Here is a 17,770-nt window from a genome sequence, read left to right as displayed (position 1 = left end):
GTGTTTTCTAGCATGCTGGATCTTATTTTGATAGTTTTAACAATTTTTAACTTCAATATGGCGGCCATTTTTCAAGATGGCTGTCAAATTTACTCGCGGAGAATGTTTTTCTTAAAGAAATGCATGTACTTGGTCAACTTGAATGATTGTGATGTAGAATTATATGTTTTCTGGTATGCTATCTAATCTAATAAGTTTTACAGCTTTAACATCCTCCAATAAGTTTTTTTCTACTTTTTGGCTGTCCGGTGAGTCTTTGCTTTGTGGTGTTTGCATGGCTCAATTGGCTTGTAGGCCTACTGTTGTAGATATCAATAGCTGCTGTTGCCATAGGTGTAGGGGCTTAGTGGTAGAGGTAGCACCTTTGTTTCAGAAGTCAGACTCATTCTCCAGGATGGACTACTGGCACTGGTCCTCACTACTTGCCCAACTCTCACCTGTGGCTCCATGAAGTTGCTAGTGCACGGCAATGACCACACCCCGGGACACCATGTTGGCTCACGGGCTGAACTAGGTGAGGGTAGCACACAGAGAGTCTCTCTGTGATGGAGTATGTCTAGCTCCAAATTTCAAAGTGCATAGAGTCAACGAACCAGCCATCTTTATCCATGAGGTTCCCACACCAACATATCTATCAGTTGCCTCTTTCTGGTCTTGGCAAACACAGACAGGCCAACATACATAGCAAAAGGTGTCTTCCTGTCCTTGGAGTGCCTGTGGACCTGCGATCCTTCCCTGTATTTGGCAAAACAGCTCTACTGTAACAGTTGCAAGGTCAGATTTTGATGCGCCATTCTGCAGTTGTGACTTGATATCAGCCCCATGTTCAATCATACATACAAACAGAAGCAGGGATGGTGTGACGGTATCTTCAAGGTACCCATCATGAGACGTGCTGTTGAATTCTGATTTATGCAGGTGGACTGCTTCTCCATATTTGCTTCCTTCTTCTGGGCCAGGTCTTCTTTCTTCTGCAGCTGTTGGGCATTCAGATAGGCTCGTTCTCGTTTGTACAGAGCAGCCAAGCAAGCAGGATGACATCTCCAGCACTCAGATTGGGAAGGAGCTTTCCATCACTGAAGGATTTTGCACATTCATTTGGTCTTTCATTCAGTTTCATGGTCATTGCTTATCTTAAGTTGCCCCCTTCTTCCTCGCACAGAAAGCATTTGGGGGATAGAGTATCTCTGACCCTCCGTGGTATTTTGTAACAGCTGCTCTCATCTGTAACAGTTGAAGGGGTTGATCTCTTTTCAGCTCTTTGTAACTTGGTGTTATTTTTCATCAAGGTTTCCTCTATCCCACTACCGTCGTCTAGTCTTGCTGGGTCACGCTTGACTGGTAGCTGACTGACTGCATGGAATCTGGGAATTTTCCTCGCCAAGAGGCTGTACCCATCACCTAGTCTTTTGTTGGGATTTATATGTGGAGAAGTAAGGCCCTCATTCTTGTCCATTTGACAAAGGCAACACTTGGCTCAGTCAGTGTGCCAACATTTTTCAGTTGATTTTTGGTTTAAAGCCATTGTAATGTTTAGGGTCGAAGGTTTATCCTTTTACCACCCTGTATCACGGGCACTTTCTTGTATGGGATACAGCTAGGCTCATGCATTATTTTACGCAATCTGTACACTATCTGGATAACTGAAACCCCATTATCCTTGGCTCGGCTCTCCCCGGCTTGCACATCCTGTCGATTCAGGTGTGGCTGCTTAAAACTGATCAGGGGTTGGTAGTAAGCAGCATTTGGGACACTAAGTATAATGCTGAATCCTACTTAGCTGATGTTAAACCCCATTCTGAGTTACACAGCAGCGATTGTCACCAGTGTGCCCTGGTAATGCCCAACAATCACTCCTTTACAGTTCTCTGCTGTTGTGACAATTCTGGCAGTTGGGTTGGAACCTTATGGATAAAGATGGCTGGTTCGTTGACTCTATGCACTTTGACATTTGGAGCTAGACATACTCCATCACAGAGATACTCTCTGTGTGCTACCCTCACCTAGTTCAGCCCGTGAGCCAACATGGTGTCCCGGGGTGTGGTCATTGCCGTGCACTAGCAACTTCATGGAGCCACAGGTGAGAGTTGGGCAAGTAGTGAGGACCAGTGCCAGTAGTCCATCCTGGAGAATGTGGCTGACTTTTGAAACAAAGGTGCTACCTCTACCACTAAGCCCCTACACCTATGGCAACAGCAGCTATTGATATCTACAACAGTAGGCCTACAAGCCAATTGAGCCATGCAAACACCACAAAGCAAAGACTCACCGGACAGCCAAAAAGTAGAAAAACACTTATTGGAGGATGTTAAAGCTGTAAAACTTATTAGATTAGATAGCATACCAGAAAACATATAATTCTACATCACAATCATTCAAGTTGACCAAGTACATGCATTTCTTTAAGAAAAACATTCTCCGCGAGTAAATTTGACAGCCATCTTGAAAATGGCCGCCAAATTGCAGTTCAAAATTATTAAAACTATCAAAATAAGATCCAGTATGCTAGAAAACACATAATTTGACACCAAGATCACTCAAATTGACCAAGTAGATGAATTTCTATGAGAGAAACCATTAACGGCAGGTCAATTTGGCGGCCATCTTGAAAAATGGCCGCCGTCTTGGATTTTCAAGTGGCCGATCGTTTATATTTGCTAAGTGACCCCTCGGGAATCATCATGCCAAATTTGGTGCTTGTATCACTATTTGCACGATTTGACTGAAAAATGGATGTTAGCCGCTCCACTAAACTTAAAAATCACAAGTTGCTTTAATGCGTTAAAGAAATTAGTGGCGTTAAAACTAATTTGCGTTAACGCGTTATCTTTGACAGCCCTAATTCAAACTACATGAAACACCATGAAATAACAAATAATTCTCTGGGAAGCAATTTTAAAAAGTGGGTTTTTAAAAGTGATTTATATGAAGAAACAGAGTTTGCAGCACTGATCTCAGACACGTCATTCCAAGCCCTAACTGCGAAGGCCCTAACGCCTTTGAGTCTATGTCTATACTTGGAACACTCTGACTAAACATACATTTATTAAAGAATATGTACCACATACATGTGCTAAAATTATAAGGGTAACAAACTTAGATTTTGACAAAGGACCCTCCACAAGCCATGGCCACAAATGCAATTATCAGTTCAATTTATGTTGTGCTATAGTGCTGCATTTTCAAACACAGCCGTCTGGTACAACAACCTTAAGGACAATGTGACGAGGCTTAAAGCTGCAGTGGGTAGAAATGGAGAAAATATGATTAAAAAAGTCATTTTTATAAAATGGTAACTATATCCTGACAGACATCATGTGCCTCGGTGTCCTCCAGTGTCCTCCGGTGTCTTCCAGTGTCCTCCGGTGCTCCTAATGGCATCTGCAGGATTTCACAGACCGGAGGAAAACAACCAATCAGAGCTGATCTGGAGTCTGCCGTCCAGCTTCCGTCTATGAGCTGGCTGTCAATCATTCGTGAACTCTGACCAAACGGTCACACTAGGCAGCGCTGATCTAATATGAATCAATATTCTGTTACTGTAATGTCTATTTCTCTCCTCAAATGTTCTCAGAATCATCTTGTAGTGTACTGTTTAGCTGTAAAATTAGAAAGTTTGTGACCCGGCAGCCATGTTGAGATCTTTTGTGGAAATACCAAGCACCGCCCACCAGTCGGAGCACAGCCAATAGGAACGCTCTCTCTCTCTGAAATGACCTGCGATTGGTCAAAGTCTCCCGTCACGGGCTAAACTGGCTAATAAAGGAGCAGAAGTCTAGTTTTCTCTCAGAACACTTGAATTACAATATGCTGAAAGGTTATTATGGGATTTTTGCAGACCCAGAACACACCAGAGAGATTCTATGCATCTGGCCATGAAACACCTCGGTGTTACCCATGAAAAGCTGGAGGACATACAGTAGCTGATGAGAAGGGACGTCTGACTTTCCTCACTTTGCCTGTTCCACTGGGACTTGGACCTGGATAGGCAGCAGGACATGGATGGAGGGATAATTGCTGCACAGTGAAATTGGGGCTCCTGATGGTCTGGGGTTTCGGGGCCATACACACAGCCTACTATACCTGGTTGGGTATCCAGCCTTGATTAGTGTGCAGATTAAAAACACTGACCTGAATTCTGCTTAATGAATATTTTTTTTCTTTTGATTCTTTATATGGTCTAAATATAGAGGGTGATGTGTGCTGTACTGATTGTAAAGTCCTTTGAGGCAATTGTGTGATTTGGGATTTTATTAATTTTTCCACCACCACAAGTTACTACGTACAGTATGCTGTACGCTCAAACCTTGTACTTCAGAGAGCTCATGACTATTTACTATTCATTTTGACCTCAAAACAGAGTTTAAAAAACAACTAAATGAAGAGTTTAATGGAAGACACTTTATTTGCTAACACACATCCTGCAGCAAAGATTCTTCACGGATGTGGACATAGAAGCACATACTTGTCATAATACTGACATCTCTCTTCGTACACAGCGGATTACTAGTTACAGAGAATCACTATAGAACAATAACCAATGATAAAATAATGGTCAAACACAGGGAACCAAAAAGAAATTGGATCTCTAAAAGGAAAAAGAACACACTGCAAAAAAACACTGCTGTGTACTGAAAAATGTACAACATTTATCTATAAAATGTTTCATCTATCTACAGCTAAATATAGCATCAGAGTGGTTTTACGTTGGCATTTCCAAGGTCAGACACATCACTGAAAAGCTGATGATTTGTACAGTATTGGCAAGGTTGCTACTGTAAGGAAAGCACTACTTAAAAACTGGCAAGCTCCAACAAAATACAAGAAGGTAGGAGGATAGGTTACAAAGTGAATACACAGATGTGTCAAAACCATGCGTCTTCAATGAAAAAGACCATTTTTGTTCTGTTATAACTGCGAAGCAGTGGAATAATTGTCCCAGTATATACTCTTTAACCAGATTTCATTTATAGCCCTTAATCCCTGAATCTCATCCAGTCATCTAAACTAATTCACATACATTATGTTTCCAAAGAAATAAGCATCCCACGATGTACAGTAGACAACATTCAACACAAATCCAATCTCATCCAATAAACTTTGATCAACATCAATGCACTCATATGTTAAAACACAGTTTGGTTTATGAGTTAAAAGCAACTGAAGTACAACGTAAAGTGTATATTTGATGTGTTATGCTAGGGGAGAGGAGCAGTCGTTACTGCTGAGGGCTGAGGAGGGAGCATTGGAACTTATTAATTGCTCTGATCTTCTTTCTCCAAGTCTTTGAGGGATTTTAGAAGGCGAGAAGGGGTGAAGATTTCAGTTGATCCTGAAAGACACAAGACAAAGTATGATCACTTTTCAGTATAATGGCCTAAAGTCAACGATAATAACCTATGAATAATATAAGGAACGCCTCATGTTTTACTGACAGTATTTTGTTGGTTAATTTAGATCAATCTAATATCCAACATCATCATTTTTTTTTCAATATTTCAACTTGGGTCTTCATTTCGTCCCATCACAGACTTCCCTCCTTCAGACTCCCTCAGGTGAATTTCATTTATATACTGCCTGATTAGACCTCTTCTAAGGACACGTACATACGTGGATACGTACAAATTGGGCTTGGTTGTCCTTAACCTACCTGTTAGTTTCGTTGCACCTTAGGTTAGGGCAGGACAATTTACCCAGTTATCACTGTTATTGGTCCATGGATTTTTGTGTGTATATTTCTAATGCTTCAGAGGGGCCAAACTGCACCTACCACGCTGTGAAAGTGAAAGTCAAACTTAGCATTGTGAATTGAAACAAAACTACTTTAGGTTTAGTCAACAAAACCACTTGGTTAGGTTTAAGAAAAGATCAGTTCAAGCTATTAGGACTGTCAGTCGATTAAAGTATTTAATCGCGATTAATCGCAAATTAATCACAAATTTTGATCTGTTCACCATGTACCTTAGAGGGAGATTTGTCAAGTATTTAATACTCAAATAATCAACATGGGAGTGGGCAAACATGCTGCTTTATGCAAATGTATGCATATATTTATTATTGTAAATCAGTTAACAACACAAAACAATGACAGATGTTGTCCATAAACCCTCACAGGTACTGCATTTAGCATGGAAAATATGCTCAAATCATAACATGGCAAACTGCAGCCCAGCAGGCAACAACAGCTGTCAGTGTGTCAGTGTGCTGACTTGACTATGACTTGACCCCAAACTGCATGTGATTATCATAAAGTGGGCATGTCTGTAAAGGGGAGACTCGTGGGTACCTACAGAACCCATTTTCTCTCAGATATCTTGAGGTTAGAGGTCAGGGACACCTTTGAAAATGGCCATGACAGTTTGGAGTTTGGAGCGTTATTGAACATCTCTCAATACAAGCTAGTATGGTCGGTACCAATGGATTCCTTAGGTTTTCTAGTTTCATATGATATCGTCACTCTAGGTTTAAAACTGAGCCCGCTTCAACATTGAAATCGCAGGTTTCGTTAATGCGTTAAAAAAATGAGTGGCACTAAAACGAATTTGCTTTAACGTGTTATTATCATGTGAACTTTATAGTATTTTCACTACTTTATCTTGCCATCAGACAGCCCTTTCTGACGGGGAACTGAACTGAAATCTATGTGTTCTTCAAAGCCACCAGACTCTGTGTTGACAAAAAAAATCCTTTTCAGTTCAGTTCCCTGTTGGAAAATGTTATAAATACAGCATACACTTAACCTGATAATGATTTTTTTGTGTGGACCTTTCTTTCGGGTGTCTAAAATATGTTCTGCTGCACCCCATCCACAGCAGTACATTGCTTTGCTTCCGTGCTGGTCCTTCTGTCTGTTTCTCCAATCTGGGGGCGTGCCGACCGCTGTCGACTGTAGCTGATACACAGCCTATGGATAAGTACCTCATACAACCCCACTTCAAAAACAACCCAAATCTCCATTTAATGTCACTGTGTCCCTAATTCTCAGCAATTACTTTGGTGTGTACAATGTCATCACAACTGAAATGATGAACAAAACAATTCAAATAAAACCCAAATTGTGATAAACTGGAATTATCTTTTCAGCATATTAGGGTTGTTCACCTAAAATAGTTCCAAATATAAATAAGTAACCGTGGATATGGCTCATCTGATATGTTAATTTTGAAACTTAGAAAGCTATAGGCCCTGTAAAAGTTTTTCAATACAACCGATGAACCCGGATTCCTTTTGGAACTACTTTAGCACTCAGCCACCGCTCAGCATCGGGCAGTTTAAATCAAGGCTAGAGTAGCTGTAGTTCACAGGCCACATTATTAAGTGTGCCCTGCTCAGATGAAAGCAAGCTTAATCGCCAATGCCACTCAAGCACCAACCCCACATTCATCGTATTCTCATCGATGCTGTTACCATCGATCTATGTAATTACCTCTGCCAAGGAGATTATATGATCCACTTTCTCTGTCTGTTTATTTATCTGATCTTACCAAACCCTAAGGAATAGATTTAAATGAATTTGGTGGAAGATTAAGCTTTGGGGAAATAAACAAGTTACTAGTTTTTGCTGCTATGTGCTAATATGCTACCTGATGACACTATGTGCCATGTCCGTAATTCTTAAATTGGAACACGTATAAGCAAAACATTCGCTGGATTCCTTGGTGTAACACACATCTATTCACCAAGGCCACACACCATATACCACATTTTCCTATTTTCTTACATTTTTTTCATCATATTATGATGACAAAGAAATGTTATTCCTTTGTTTCTGCTATTCCACCTCGATCTCCTATAACTAATGCCAAATGCTTATATCTTTATATGCACTAAATGTGGCCTCTTTGACATACATCATGTATTGCATCTTGAATGCGTTGTACTATTGCAACAAAATGTTGATCAATTAGTGGAATTGAAGTTTTGTGCAAATGAATCTAAGGCCCAAACTTCCCATGCAGGATCTATTTAGGCAACAAATGTAGAGGATTGTGCAGCCGTGGTGCTTAAGCATGAGGTCGCTGAGTGCTTTCTACTGACTGTTAATTATGTTTTTCAATTGTTGTTTAGCTTACTTAGGTTCAGACTAACCGTGACTAATGCCGGAATCAGGCTACATGGTTGCATGTAGCATGTCTTTTGATTTCTCTCATCTAGTGTGACAATTTCTACAACTTGTTCTGTGATGTTGACCAGTAGGAGCACAGAGTGCTATTCAAGAGAAAGAGGAATTATGTTATATTTAATTTCAGTAAACCTATAACCGTTTAGCTGGGTCAGCATGATACCAAATTATTCACACCTGTGTAAGTGTGTCTATCACTCTGCACACATGTGTATGCTTTTTACCCACACCCTCTTTCTACTGAATAAGAAAGAAAAAACAGAGTCTAACTTTGTCACTCAGGGAGTATGAGTAAGATCCGCTTCACTTTCATTCAGAAAACCATGATTACATACAGACACATTTGCTGGTGCTGTCAGGTGGAACAGGGAAGTTATTCCTCATCATAAAGCTTTCTGTATAAAAACTGAAAGATTGAATACTTTTTGTTCAACACAACACAACAAATCAGCAGTGAGACGTTGACGAAGACTTTCCTCAACTAGCACGACATTCAGACAAAGTCACAGTGACAATTCCCCCTGTAGAGTGCTCCAGGGATGACGTATTTTTGTAGGCCAACCAGGAAGTTAGCATCGCCCTGGTTCCCTCTACAAAGAGCCAACAGGATTTTTTCCATTGGATTTTGGATTATTGCAGAAAATAAGCTCTGTGGCTAACACATGTTTATGATACGTACACGTTTTGTAAAAGTGTGAATGCAATCGCCAGACGTAAAAAGCTAACTTTAGGCTATAAACAAACTACACCATGGGCGCATGAGTGCAAGTATACACAACGAGGCCGTAAAGGTGAACAAGTCAGCGTGATGACGTTTACTAGTTTCATTTAGCCACTTGTTAGCGACCGCCTTTTTTAAAACTCATAAAAGCTTCAAAATTCAGAAGTGGGATATTTATTGATGTATTTTATGTCGAAGAAAACTAAATGTTAAAATCTCTTCAGCTTGTGTTAACCACAGACCTTATTTCAGGCACCTAACTAAAAACCCATTCAAAAAACCTGTTGACTTCCAGACAAAGGTACCGGGAGTGCTAAAATGCTAACTAATTTCGGGGTTTTAGGACTCATTCCTGTAGCACTCTATAAGGACATCGCTGTACAAAGAACACAAGTGCCAAAGATTTGTGTTGGAAAAGTGAATTGCACTACTATAGATATAAAAAAGGAAGACAAAGAACAGCAGAAGTTCAGGAAAACAAATCACAACAATGGCTCTGAAAGGGAATAAAAAGGGAGGTGAGGTTCAACACAACACCACAGGTCAGACAGGAAGATACATGAAGAGGAAAAGATGACTATGAGAGGTTATAATCAGAAACTGAGCAACAAAGCTGAATAGTGAAGGTGAATAGTTTAGGTTTATGGCCCTTTGTTCAACTTACCTGTGATAAGAATACAGTGTGGACCCAAAAATCATATATGTGTCACGTAAATCACTGGTTGTAGTGCTACCGCTAGCACATTTATTTTGTCTATTACTGTAGTAAGCTAGCATTGTTCAACCACCAACAATAATGTGTAATAAAATGTTATCAGTTGTTTTCATTATATGCATAGATGGATAACTGAGTAGGCCTACCAGGCACAGGCCCAGGGGTCCAAAGCGACCACAAAGGCACCTTTAAGCCAAAGTTGTACTTTCCGGAGCTGCAATTACGCAAAGGTCTGCTAATGTCCACATGATGTAAATTTCATCATCATAGGGTGTACGTAAAGGCTCTGTTCGGACATCTGCGTACCAACAATTTGCTGTGACCACGCGGACAGTCCGCACGGCGACTACGCCTACTGCGCATGTGGGGAACGCATCCTCCAAGCGAACTGTATCCTATGACTACTACGCATCTGTGCCGTCCGCAGATGTCCGCGTATACGCCTCCATTTGGGAATATAACCGAGGCTTGATGCATTGGCCCTGAGAGCGCAACACACTGCAAATTAAGAAAACACACGCAAATAGACAAAACTCTCGCACATTAAGAAAACATCTTCACCAATTTGACAACCCATGCGCAGCATTTAGAAAAAATGATGCAAAAAAGAAAAAACACAGCCAAATACAGAAACGCACTGCAAATACAGCAATGCGCTACAAATACAGCAATGCGCTACAAATACAGCAACGTGCTACAAATACAGCAACGTGCTACAAATACAGAAATGCTCTGCAAATAGAGAAAACGCAACCAAATACAGAAACGCGCTGCAAATGCAAAAAACAACCAAATACAGAAAACACAACCAAATATAGCAGCGTGCTGCAAATAGAGGTAACGTAACCAAATACATAAACGCGCTGCAAATACAGAAAACACAACTAAATACAGAAACGCGCTGTAAATAGAGAAAGCGCAACCAAATACAGAAACATGCTGCAAATACAGCAAAGCGCTACAAATACAGAAATGCTCTGCAAATAGAGAAAACACAACCAAACACAGAAACGCGCTGCAAATACAGAAACACAAACAAATACAGAACCACGTTGCAAATAACACACAACACCAAAATGTTCCCATCAGGAGAGTCTACCGAAAATGCTGACGTATTACTTCAAGATATAGATATGAAACATGAGGACCAGGATGAGCTACTGCAGGTATCAATGGTTCAAAGGTACGACACTGAGCGGGTGGATCGACATGGGGGATCACAGGGATTCACAAATCACATAATGACTTGTATTTACTTCCAAATGTCTTTTCATTCTGCAGGCGGCGGCTCCTCTGTGCCCTCCGTGCCCTCTGGAGGGGCGTTGGGGTCCAGGAAGTCTGGGTGCTGAAATTCCTTTAAGTATTTAGGGGGGGTGAGAATGTGGGTGGAACCTATGGGGGAGAAAAGCCTGAAAGCTCAGCAAGGACTAAACCCTGAATCCTTGTTTATTACGTAAGATACACATCAGACCGGTCATGACAAAAAATAATTCACAAAGGTCTTAAAAGTTACAAAATATTGCTAAATAGTACTGTCTGAGAGGTCAGCATGACTTAAGGCCTGATGAAATCTGAACTACCGAGGATTTTGCAGATTCACTTCCTCCTTCCTGTACCTGACACTGCATCCATTCCCTGAGAGTCACAATAACATATCAGCTCTCACAGAGAATGTGATTAAGGCCATCGCACAGAAGTCAAGCTCTGCTGAATCAGCTGCACAGCGAACATAAATATACTGTAAGATTTCAGAACAGACACATCAGCAAGATCCAAACACTCAGGAGGATTTATCCCGGGAGGCTGGATCAAACCTGCTATTGTCAACCCACTATAAGAAGAATGTAATGAAATCTACATCACAGTGAAATATTGAGGTAAAAATTAAATTAAATTAGACAATTCAACAGGTCAGAGATTAGCCTTTAAATAAAAACTAGACATTAATACTTCACCACCTGAAACCCTCAGGATTCATACTAATGATGATGATTTTAGTGAAAATAATCAAATATAAAGGGTATTCCACTAGTTTTCTGCTCTCCAGTTGGGGGACTTTCTGTCCAGTGAACTCACCGATCAGTGCCTCCCACTTGCCATTGGCCTGAGTGACCTCATACACACAGCGCATCTCGCTGTAGGTCATCCCTCCGATAATAAAGATGATGATCCTGGGCCCCGTCTTCATCTCTGTGGGGCCTCTGTTCTTGTGCCAGTTACCATAGCGAGCACTGGATGTAAAACATGAATGTAGATTTTTTTTTTACTGCAAACATTGAAAGGAAGACAATATTGTAAGACTCTTATTTACAATTCAAAACAGTAACAATGGCTCAAATCTATTTAATTTATTATTTTTAGTTATTGAAGCCATTTATTAAAGTAATGTGGTACCTGAAGTGTAGGCACTATACCATGCATTACAAGACTACACACCTTGATGGAGCGCTGGCCTTGGCAGATGCCTGTCGCTGGGAAATGTACGGGTACTGCTTGGGATCAAGTTTGTCCTCAATGGCGTCCTGTGGGAGCACATTGAAGTTACTACAGTTTGCACCAAAAACAGACTCACCCATGTTACAGTTGTCACCAAAATACTATCTAAAGCCACACTCAGGTGGGATTAACATTACAGGGGGAGGTGTAGAATAAAATATTCACTATGCTCCTCAATAATCAACCCATTGTTCTGTGTGACCACCACATAATTAGAGGATGTGGGCTGTAGTAGACATGGACGTGTACAGGACAAATCCAAAAGAGAACACCAGTACCTGTAGAAGACAATGAGCTCTTGCTCTGCTGATGGCTTCAATGTTTTTTCTCAGCGATCTACTCTAAAATACAAGGACGGTGCTTCGGACCGCATTTAAATTACAAGAGGACCAGCAAGTTTGCCAAACAACTGTAGGTAATTATTATTTGGGTGGGGGTGAAAAATGATCTATATACGCTCCAGATGGGTATAACATGATGAAAAAATATTGCAAGGGTGCACCACGTCATCACAGTAAACAGTAACTACCTGCAAGTGGCGATATGAATGGAGTATAGAATATCAACAACATTTGCAATACTAGTGTGTGTGTGTGTGTGTGTGTGTGTGTGTGTGAGAAAGAGAGAGAGAGACACTTTTAAATCTGAAACATCTGAGGGTTTGACAATTAAAAAAGTAGAGAGAGAGGTCCCAGAAAGAGTTTAAGAGAACAGAGAAGGTACTACCAGAAAAAGACACAGTTAAAAACTGTAATTTGTGTTGCTGAAATCTCTTCAGTTTGAGCACCCCGAGACAATTCATTTGAATGGATAAAGTTAAAAATGACAACTGGCAGTTTTAAAAGTCTCCAGATTTGTATTTTTGCTCCAGACTTTCAGATCTTTCAAATATGAGTCAGCTGAATCAGCATTCACTCTAATAAATAAACATACAATGACTTTCTGCACCCCTTTCCGCACCGTCGCAATATGCGCACGCATGAACAGGTTGCAGTATTTTTTCCATCACAATATATAGTATAGCCTCCACAGTATATGTATAAATATACGGTATATTCCCCTTAAAGCCTCATGTATGGGAAGTGGGCTTGGGAACACAAATTATTTTTTTATGATTTATTGATGATGAATAAATTGTTTTTCTTTAAATGTGAAAGCAAAACATTACGGTATATTACTATTATCAAGGAGATTATGCTTCACTTAAACAGTTTGTCTTACTTGATACATTGCCTTACCCCAAAGGATGATTGCATTTCTTGGATCAGGAAACTAAAATTACATTTTAAGAATCAGCACTTGGATATAACAGTATTAAAATGTTGTTAAGATACATATGTCTAGAAGTTAGTAGTTAAAAATAAAGGAAATGTCCATTAGCACTAATCCCCAATATTAGTGTGTAATCACACTGCATAATGTACAGTAGCCTGATAGCATGAGAAGTACCTCAATGAGATCCTTCACGAGAGGAGTCCACCTGGAGAGCTGGTAAGTCTGCTCACTGATTCGCTCCTTACGATCGGGCTTCTTGGCTTTCTTGACGATGCCCTGTGAAGAAACAACGCTGATCACTCATGAGCTTTCACAATTCACACATCAGCAGATCAACTCACTGAGACAGCTGAAGAGTGTGTCCTTTTCAAGACCAAATGTCAAATGTCAGTCTTGGGTTATTTAGGCTCATATTCAGTCAAAAATGAAAGAGTCTTTCCTACAAAAAGTGGATATTGTTCTACTGGGTTGAGGCAATAACACTTATCTGAAGCGCAATTGCACTTGTTTCCCTCAGGCCATCTCTAATGAACACTTAAGTCAGTCATATAGTGTCAATATCAATATAAATATGCAGTGTTCTTTAACATGTTAATATCATTACTACCAATATAAATATAAGCACTGACACTGTATATACTGTATGTACTGTCATATCCACCTACCTCATGTATATAAAGCAAACTGTTACGTTATTCCATATTCCATATTTTTATATTGCATAATTGTCTTACTGTTTACAACTTTTATTGCATTGTTGTTGTTTTATAAGCTTTAGCCCCTTTTCCACCGCAGGAACTTTCCTCCGGAACAAAGAACCTTTTGAGGAACTCATTGTGTTTCGGGCTAATTTGCCTATAATCTTCACAGGTCTTTAGACCATGGGTGGAAACGCAGACAAAATGGGCTGAAGGAACCTTTTAGTTCCTTGAAAAGTAGTAGGACTAAATGTCCCGGGAACTTTTGGTGGAAACCCGACTTTTGTTGTGCCTGTTTTTTAGCTGTATGTCTATTTCTGTGCATGTACATTGAGAGCAGCAAAAGTAAAATTCCTTGTATGTGTTCACATGTACTTGGACATTAAAGAGGATTCTGATTGTTTTAGTTATTTAGAAAGAAATGGGCGTTGTATGCAACCAGGTAAATTGAAAACAAGTCTGTAATCTGTTTGGGTGATGCCTGCAAATTTGTTACCATCTCCCTGAGGGTTTACTGTGCCCACCACAAAATCCTTCTTAGCGTAACATAAAAACCCATATGAGCTACAGTTAGTGTGGAGCAGCAGACCAAAACTCATAAAATTATGTTTCCTGTGCAACAGATTATGCTATGCCTATGACATTTCCATAATACAAGTATTATGTTTGTATCCAAAGTCTGACATATGTTCTTCCTCTGTGCCATTCCATTGTTGTCCAAAAGCTATTAAGAACACAGCAATGAGCCTCACTGTTGCACTGGTTGACATGTTCCTCTTCATTACCATGAACACTGTAGATTATTTTGACTCCGTCCCACATACAACGTCCTGCTGCCCCAAATACTCACTGGAGCATCAAATTTGGATTAATACACTGATGAAAATAGTCCCCAACAAATGCACTATATACTCCTGTTTGAATGAAGTCTGCTAAAAACTACAGTGACCAGCTGTTTTAGGACATTTTTGAGCCTTTTTAAAAAATGAAACTTCATATTTGTGTGATGGTCTGTTTTAAAAGATTAAAGCAGCAGTAGGTAGAATTGGAGCAAAAAAGTTATTTTTATAAAATGGTCATATGCCTATATACTGACAGTAGTACATGAGATAATGAGGTAATCTAATCATGTGCCTCTGTGTCCTCTGGTGCTCCTAATTTGCAAGGTTTCACAGACCGGAGGCAAACAACCAATCAGAGCAGAGCTGGAGCCTCGCCGTCTCTGAGCAGCTGTCAATCACTCTCGAACTCCGATCAAACGGTCAAACTAGGCAGCGCTGATCAAATATGAATCAATATTCTGTTACATTAATGCCTATTTCTCGCATAGATTGTTTTCAGAAACATCTTGTAGTGTACTGTTTAGCTGTAAAATGAGAAAGTTTCTGACCCGGCAGCCATTTTGAGATCAGTTGAGGAAATAACAAGCAGCTGAACAGGAAACAAGAAACAAGATGTTTCTGAAAACATTTTACACGAGAAATAGGCATTACAGTAATAGAATATTAATCCATATTTAATCAGCGCTGCTTAGGTTGACCGTTTGATTGGAGTTTGCGAGAGATTGACAGCTGCCTCCGTTGAATCAACAGCCAATAGGAACGCTCTCTCTCTGAAATGACCTGTGATTGGCCACAGTTTCCCATCAGGGGCTAGATTTTTTTAAAGCCTGAAAACAGAGCCACGAGGAGATGCAGAATTCTATTTTTCTCTCATGCTGAAGGGTTATTATGGAATTTTTGCCCAATGATGTCAAAAACGTTCTGCCTAATGCCGCTGTAATCAATGGGCTTGGGGCTGAACACTACAGACTGAGAAAGTATGGAGAGATGGACTAACACATGGGATTTGTTGACAATGAGAAGAATACAGAATAACACCAACGTTATCTTTTAAGGACGAGCAATTATGACAATCTACGTTATGTGTGATCTAGGGATAATAAACAAATGAACAGTAATAATTGTGCTTGTATGTAGGGTTTCACATGGTTATTATACATAACTGCATCTCAGAAACTTTGAGATTTAAGAATCTTGAACAAGTTATCCATTTGGAATAGCAACTTGAATACCCATGCTGCTATATTATGCATCGTACAGAACCAGGGGCCTCATTTATAACTGTTGCATATGCACAAAAAGGGGCTTTATGTATCACCAAGTATGATTTCAGTTTTCATATAGTTTTTGTGCGTAAAATTGCTGCAGTGAACACAATTTTATTTATTTATCAATGGTTTATTGGACAGTATACATAGACCAACTGAAGAAAACTCTGATACAACTATCCAACCCAGTCTCAAGGCAGTTGAAATAGTCACAAAATGTAATCTATTTGATTCGTCTACATAGACAAACATTTCCCTTTTTTTTTGTGACGCTCAGCACGACTTTCAACAAGGGGGCGGGATATGAAGCTGATCCACGGGTGCACATTTTCAAGTTGATTTAGGGTTTATAAAAGGACATTGCTCAATGGCAGGCGTATGCATGGTTTTATAAACCAGAATTTCATTTGGCGTATGTACAATTGCTCATTTGTACGTACGCAAACATTTTAGTGAGGATCCTATCCAATGTTTTATAAATGAGGCCCCTGGGGACAACCTGTTCAATATTAAGCTTAACATGGGTCATGATGAGACATTGGGGTCCTGGGGCAGGACAGCTCACCTCAGAGACAATGGGCATGCCCATGTGGGCCATGTTGGAAATGATGTCACTGTCCTCTGGTGGGATGTTGGCATGCTGAAGGAGCTTACACAGGTTCTCCTCAGTCACACCTGACACACACATACAGACACACAAACACATGCAGCATAGATTTCCAATCAATACACACATGCACGAGAGCATGCAGATTTACAAATATGGTACAATGCATGCAAACACAAGCTGAGAATGGATTAGCACTAAAGAAACAAAAGAACAAAGTATGAATGCATACATGTTTAAAGGAGCAGTGTGTAAGATCTGCCGGTATCTAGCAGTGAGGTTGCAGATTTTCTTCTTCTCCTGCGTGCCAAGCGTGTAGGATTGCTAAGGTGGTCGGCGACGCAAAGAAGCAAATGGCCTTCTCTAGAGCAGTTGTTATAAAAGTAGAGTGCTTAGAGTGAGTGTGTACTTGGGAAGTGAGTGGTGAACCAAGAGAGAGAGAGAGCAGCAGCGACGAGAATGAGTAACGTTATCGACTCCGGTCCGAGCAAAAAAAGTTAACAGTGTTTGGTTTGTCCGTTCTGGGTTACTGTAGAAACATGGCGGTGCAACATGATGGACTGCGTGGAGAGGACCCGCTCCCTATGTAGATATAAACGGCTCATTCTAAGGTAACGAAAACACAACGATTCTTATTTTCAGCTGATTATACACTAAAGAACAAATACTTATTAGGGCTGTCAAAGTTAACACGATTACAGCACGTTAACGCCACTCATTTCTTTAACACATTAACGCAAGTTGCTATTTTTAGGTTGTAGAGGCTCAGTTTTAAAGCTAGAGTGAAGATACTGATATCATATTAAAAATTATTATTATTATATTATAAAACCTAAGGAATCCATTGGTACCAACCATGTCTTAAAAGCTTGTCAAGAAGGAGGCTAAATAACGCTCCAAACTTACGCAAAATTTTGGCGTGGAAAAACTGGCATGGCCATTTTCAAAGGGTTCCTTAACCTCTGACCTCCAGATATGTGAATGAAAATGAGTTCTATGGATCTTTTTCATTGTGCTAGCTTATGC

The 17,770-nt window shown here is 40.1% G+C and overlaps 1 protein-coding gene across 2 annotated transcripts in view; it reads right to left on the bottom strand.

The window, feature by feature from the left end:
* Positions 1-4,362: 4,362 nt before the first annotated feature.
* stxbp1b (syntaxin binding protein 1b) overlaps positions 4,363-17,770 on the bottom strand; it is a 43,280-nt gene continuing 29,872 nt past the window's right edge. The window contains exons 15-20 of one of the 2 annotated variants that reach the window (XM_074637133.1): positions 16,703-16,812; positions 13,504-13,605; positions 11,995-12,080; positions 11,635-11,789; positions 10,815-10,950; positions 4,363-5,332 (exon numbers count right to left, since the gene is read on the bottom strand). In XM_074637133.1, the coding sequence (XP_074493234.1) occupies positions 10,829-10,950; positions 11,635-11,789; positions 11,995-12,080; positions 13,504-13,605; positions 16,703-16,812 (575 nt within the window). In that variant the 3' untranslated portion in view covers positions 4,363-5,332; positions 10,815-10,828. The remainder of the gene's footprint in view (positions 5,333-10,814; positions 10,951-11,634; positions 11,790-11,994; positions 12,081-13,503; positions 13,606-16,702; positions 16,813-17,770) is intronic. The other variant, XM_074637134.1, reaches the window with a different exon arrangement.

Source organism: Sebastes fasciatus, chromosome 6 (assembly GCF_043250625.1).
Source record: "Sebastes fasciatus isolate fSebFas1 chromosome 6, fSebFas1.pri, whole genome shotgun sequence".
Classification (NCBI taxonomy): Eukaryota; Metazoa; Chordata; class Actinopteri; order Perciformes; family Sebastidae; genus Sebastes; species Sebastes fasciatus.
The sequence above is the reverse complement of the archived record's forward strand: the minus strand, read 5'-3'. Positions and strand labels throughout refer to the sequence as shown.